This window comes from Austrofundulus limnaeus, unplaced genomic scaffold (genome assembly GCF_001266775.1).
Source record: "Austrofundulus limnaeus strain Quisiro unplaced genomic scaffold, Austrofundulus_limnaeus-1.0 Scaffold561, whole genome shotgun sequence".
Classification (NCBI taxonomy): domain Eukaryota; kingdom Metazoa; phylum Chordata; class Actinopteri; order Cyprinodontiformes; family Rivulidae; genus Austrofundulus; species Austrofundulus limnaeus.
Window position 1 is genome coordinate 268,913 of NW_013952963.1, and position 6,081 is coordinate 274,993.

The 6,081-nt window shown below is 36.3% G+C and overlaps 2 protein-coding genes across 2 annotated transcripts in view; both read left to right on the top strand.

Moving 5' to 3' along the window:
* LOC106530802 (leucine-rich repeat transmembrane neuronal protein 1-like) overlaps positions 1-1,907 on the top strand; it is a 3,288-nt gene extending 1,381 nt beyond the window's left edge. Inside the window, exon 3 of the mRNA XM_014026510.1 lies at positions 1,890-1,907. Coding sequence (XP_013881964.1) covers positions 1,890-1,907 — 18 coding nt within the window. The remainder of the gene's footprint in view (positions 1-1,889) is intronic.
* A 718-nt stretch (positions 1,908-2,625) lies between these two features.
* Positions 2,626-4,095, top strand: LOC106530803 (toll-like receptor 13; the record flags this gene model as incomplete). The annotated part of the gene is given in 3 exon segments (XM_014026511.1): positions 2,626-3,391; positions 3,580-3,697; positions 3,852-4,095. Coding segments are annotated over 3 exon segments (1,125 nt in total).
* Between the last annotated feature and the right edge of the window lie 1,986 nt (positions 4,096-6,081).

Genomic DNA, 6,081 nt, shown 5'->3' on the forward strand with positions numbered 1-6,081 from the left:
CTGCATCACTGTAATTAAGATTTTAATTTAATTATTTTTTTAATTTCCCCATCGTTAGTTTTCAGGTTATAGTCAGTGAAGTTTGAGTTTGCGCTGTTCAAAAAAAAGTATAGCGACACATTTCCACTCGGATGTGACAGTAAGACGGTGACTCGCAGCTCCTCTTTCTTTTCAGAGAAACTTTAGAGAAGTAAAACTACACCTCTGTTTGTTTTTTATCACCAGAAAATGCAACATGATGATCTGATGATAAACGGTGAGCTTAAAAATATTTCTATTTTTTGTAACTGACTAAAAACTTTGACGTTTTAAAAAATAAAATTGAACTTGAAGTTGTGTTTTTCTAAAAGCAAATTTAAACATAAATCTGATGACTTAAAAAATGTGACATTATTCAATTAGCAATGTCAATGCTGAAGACATTTATTGGAGGTTGTTTATTGACTGATTTTTAAAAGCACCACACATTCTGTAGTTTTTCTTAGGTGAAACATGATATACAGTTTTATAAACTATCGTGCGATTATTTCTGTGATTAAATTGATGATTTCATGTAGATACTGGTCTGGATGGCTAGACGATGGTCACCCAGAGCAGGAAGTATATAAAAGTAGCTGCATGCCTGAACACATCTTCAACACATAGTAACTGAATGTAAAAGAAACACTAGCTGGAAACACTAAATGTTTAATTTGTTACACCATAAAAAATTAAATGCTAAGTATAACAGCTTTGTTGTATATTTTTGTTACGGACTGATGAACAACACCCCACAGCATTTTAAAAGATAAATTAGCACAAAATGTTGAAAAAGTAATCATTGTTTCTCCATGTCTGTCTTCTGCAGATGGTCATTAAAAAACATCAAAATCAACAAAGCTAATCATCACTGCCACAATGAAAAGGGGAAGTTTGTCTTCATCTTTCACTCTGACTTTTTTCTGCTTCCTGATTTCTATCAACTCCTCTTCCACCTATTCGTTGAAAAACTGCACAATTTTTTATCAGGAGAATCCCTCTGTTGGTGTTTCGTTGGACTGTACAAGCAGGAAACTCATGACTGTTCCTGATGACCTCCCCAGAAACACGGTTTCAATAACACTTTTTGATAATGTAATTGAAAAAATTAACAAAGAAGATTTTAGTGGCATGTCAAAACTCAGACATCTGCTTCTTGAGTCCAATCGAATTGCTTCTGTGGATTGTGGGTCTTTCATAGATTTGGTTTCGCTAAAAATACTTAACATGAACTACAACAGTCTCAYCTCCTTGACTGGCAACATGTTTCAGGGTCTGTCCAACCTTACTGTGCTCTATCTCCATGAAAACAATATTCAGTTCATCCAGTCTTCAGCCTTCCAGTTCCTGATCAGCTTAGAAACATTGTATTTAACTGAAAATAAGCTCCAACAAGTGACTGACATTCAACCCATTTTACAACTACCACAAATACAGAAGCTTGACCTTAGCTGCAGCTATTTTTCTTCCTTTGAGACCAAAAACCTGTTGTTCAATCTTTCAAGTCTTAAAGAGTTGGCTATTTCTGGCCACTTTTTCAAAAATTTTAGCATCACAACACCAGTATTTCCTTACCTTCAGAAGTTAGATCTGACTGCATGTGGATATGGATTCATAAAATGGGACATACCTGACAGAACTTTACTGAGGAACATCACACATCTGTACCTAAATCAACCTGTGTTGTCATTTGAAGGGATTCAAACAGTCCTGCAGAGTCTCGACTCATTGAAGCATCTTAGAATGAATTATGTGAAAACTTGGATTGAGAAGGGATTGTTGTCTACGGTCTGCAAAATACCAACGCTTCGAACACTGGATTTATATTTTAACCATTTTAACAAGCTGACTCTTAATCTTACGTCTTGCAGTCAGGTGACAGAGCTTGACCTGGCGCACACGCTCATATCTCAACTCCCAAAAGGTTCAATACAATCAATGAAGAACCTGCGTTCCTTAAATGTAAGTACAAACCTTCTGACCAAATTTCCACCTGACATAAGGAGCCTCATCTTCCTTGAGAACTTGAGTATGATGGACAATCTTATCTCTGAGGTGACCTGTGAGGACTTTGTGAACACAACACACCTTACAGAGCTTTACCTGGGCGGTAACCATATTTCCAAACTGGAAAAGTGTGTGTTTGAAAATCTTACCAAACTAAAGTCTTTAGATCTGAGTTTTAATTTYCTGCTGACCTTGGAGGACACCTTCAAAGTTGCCCTTTGTAGGTTAGAGACTTTGGATTTAAGCCACAACTCTATTAAAACCCTCAGAATGGGTGATTTTCAAGGTTTACAGTCACTAAAACAGTTAACTGTGCAATCAAACTCCATTGAAATGGCAGAATTTAAAACGTTTGAAGGACTACACAACCTTGAAGAAATRAGTGTATCCCTTTCACATGAATACAAAGCTGACATCACAGAATTACAGCTCTTCAAAAACTCTACAATCCACCAAAATATTGATAGCATTGTTAATATTTCTCAGTTTAAAAATGATGAAGGCTCGCCTCACTTCGAACAGTTGAAAAGTCTCACAGTGATTTGCGGCAAAAGTTACCGTGGTTCTCCACTTGATGTGTCAAAGCAAATGCTCCAAACTATGAAACATTTGGAAAAGTTTAATGCTGTTAATATCTATGGTAATGCTCCAAAAGTGGACATGTTTCAGTTCAACCACCAGCTCAAAAGTCTGACATTTACAGACACCGATTTATCAGATTTAGATCCAAAGCTTTTTCAAGAAACCCCAAACCTGGAGACTTTTGAGATTTTTAACGCCAAGCTCAAGTCTTTGGATTTTCTTGTGAGGGCCAACCTTTCTGCTCTCAGTTATCTGAAAGTGACTGAAAATGAGATCAATGTGGTTAATGAGACAGTCATTAACTCTCTCCCATCTCTAACGTACCTGGACCTGAGCAATAACCTATTCACCTGTGACTGCTCCAATGCATATTTTATCCAGTGGATAAACAGCAACAAGCAAACACAGGTGGTAAACGCACATCARTATAAATGTTCCTTTCCTGTGGACAAACAAGGAACCTTGTTACTAGACTTTGACTTTCGGTCCTGTTGGAACGATGGCAGCTTCTACTACTTCCTCTGCAGCACTTGTCTGGTTCTTCTGACTCTCCTCACATCCTTCATCTACCACTTCCTGAGGTGGCAGCTGGCCTACACATTCCACCTCTTCCTGGCCTTTCTCTACGACAGCAGGAGGAGGGAGATGGCAGATCCTCATCAGTTTGATGCCTTTGTGTCCTACAACGTCCACGATKAGGACTGGGTTTACAGAGAGATGCTTCCGGTGCTGGAGGGAGAGCAGGGCTGGAGACTCTGCCTGCACCACAGAGACTTCCAACCAGGTCAACTCTCTCTCTCTCTCTGTCAGAACAATTTATTCTACCTACCAGAAGCTTTTGGCTTCAGATTATTAGGAATGTTTCAGCAATTTTTAGGCATCTGTGGCATTTTCATTTTCAGTTTTAGTAACTTTCACTACCTGGTATTAGATTACAATTCATAAAACAGATCACATTTGTTGTGTCCACAGGTAAACCCATCATGGAGAACATCACTGATGCCATTTATGGCAGCAGGAAGACCATCTGTGTGATCAGCCGYCACTACCTGCAGAGTGAATGGTGCTCCAGAGAGATCCAGATGGCCAGGTGGGRGYGCWGTTTCAWWTATACAGTTTTCTAAGAAACAGGAAAAGTTAAAGTTTTGTTCATTTAGGTATTTTGAAATGTTTTAAAAGTTTTCACTTTCACATATTGACACTTTATTACAGAAACGATTTCTCTTTCGTCTTCCTTCTTGCAGCTTCCGTCTGTTTGATGAACAGAAGGATGTGTTGATCCTGCTGTTTCTGGAGGAGATCCCCTCTCGTCATCTGTCTCCGTACTACCGCATGAGGAAGCTGATAAAGAAACGCACCTACCTGAGCTGGCCTCAGGCTGCACAACACCCAGGAGTCTTCTGGCAGAATGTCCAGAGAGCTCTGCAGAGAGGAGATGCTCTGACCGAGAACACAGACCTGCTGACCGGACCAGCAGGACCCTGAGAAATGAAGCAAAGCTTTAAATTAAAGAATAAAAAAATTGCAAATGTTAAAAAAATAAAAACAAATCCCTGCCATTATCATTGTTCCTTAATTTGAAGAAACRTGGACTACTTTAACCAAAGACATTTCAGTGATGTCAATAAGGACGAGTTTAAATTTTATTCATACTAATAAGATTTGGCTTTATGACCATGTAGATCTGCATGTTACATATAGTGACAAAAGTTTCCCAGAATTAATCTTCAAATAGAAGATTTGAAAGAACCACAATTCAGTTTATATAATATCTGAAATCTATAAAACTTTATTTCTCGTTTTCCACTGAGTTCACTTTCATTCTATAAAAACTTAATGATTAATGTCTTACTTAATTACTTACATTAGTTCTGTCTACATGTGCCATATGAGCAAATCATTGTGCTTTTACACATAAAAATGTTTTCATTTTAGATGTTTAATTCGTGATCTGTGCTTTGATATTTTGTAATTCATTTTTTTATATTGTCTTCTTATGTAGTGTTTTAACCAAAAGCAGTTTTTTCCCATGTGCCATACAAATAAATTTAAATTGCTCAAAACATTTAAATTCACAGAAATTGTTCTCAGGTGAAACAAATTATGGCTAATTTTCAATTTTTATTTTGTCACTACCCAGAGAGACTTAAAACTTCCTAAAATTGCCAAATGTTGACATTTATTTAATTTTTTGTATTGTTTCTGAATAAATTGTTATCCCTAAAAGTGTGTACTTTTTAATGAAATACAGGTTGTCTAATAACTTTATCTTGATATTAATACTTATAATGTAAAGTAAAAATGTTTTTTAAATACTTGAGATATAAGTTTATACTTGAGACCTGCTGACTGGACCACTGGGATGCTGAGAAAAATCCGATGGCACTAAATGATGTATCATGTTTTAATGAAATTAAATAAACTGCCACAAAAAGGCAGTTTTTTTAGATTTGCTAGTTTTGATGAGATTCTTCAGTTTAATGTACATTCARCGAGTAATCTCTGAAAAGTTTCATCAACATTTGTCAATTGGTTTCTGAGATATTTTGCAAGCAGTCAAACCACACAAACACACGCACATATTTGTTCTTCTATTTTCATGGGGACTTTTGCATTGACTTCCATTCATTTACTGGTCTTAATTGGGACTGGGCTTTTGTCCCCATTAGGAACAGTGGGTCCTCTCAACGCTGTGTGTACCAGGAAAATGGTCAAAAGTCATCCACGCCGGTTAGCAAAAACATGTACACACACACACATACACACACAACTGTCTGCCTTTTATAGCGGCATGCAAACAAGTATTTACTTCTCTGAAAAAGAAAAACAGCTTTCAGTTTCCAGTGCACACAAGCAAAATGTCTTAAGCAATTCTATTTTTAAGTACCGAGTTCTGCTTTTCTGTTTGTCCAAAGCATTTGCAGATTACAATCAGTTTTAGAATGGTGTCTGTTGTTGTTTGCCACAAAAAAAGAAGTAACTCCACTCAGATGTAACTTTAAGCTGCAGTTCAYTGACTTTTACAGAAAAGTAGAAGTGAAAAGAACAACTTTGTTCTGTGTTTTACAGCGAGGCGCAACGTGAACATCATCTGTGAGTGTCAAAATATTTTAAATTCATTAATAGGTATTATTTCTTAAAGTAAACCACGTAAAAACATAGGTGAAATCTACTTTCCTGTTTGTTTAATTTGGCTAAAATGTGGAGTTTTTTTTTATTCTTGATAAAGCAAATGAGGAATCTCTTGAAATTTATGAACAGCAAAAAGTTCTTTGCATATTTATTTTACATGTAAATTTTTTTGAATTTCAAAAGAGGCCAGTAAGATGTTCATCTAAAATTAGTACAATGTATAAAACTGTTTTTTTTTTTTAGTTTCATGGAAATTTGACAGTTCACAAGTTAACAAGATACAGCGGGTAAAATAAGTATTGAACATGACACCATTTTTCTCAGTAAATATATTACTAGAGG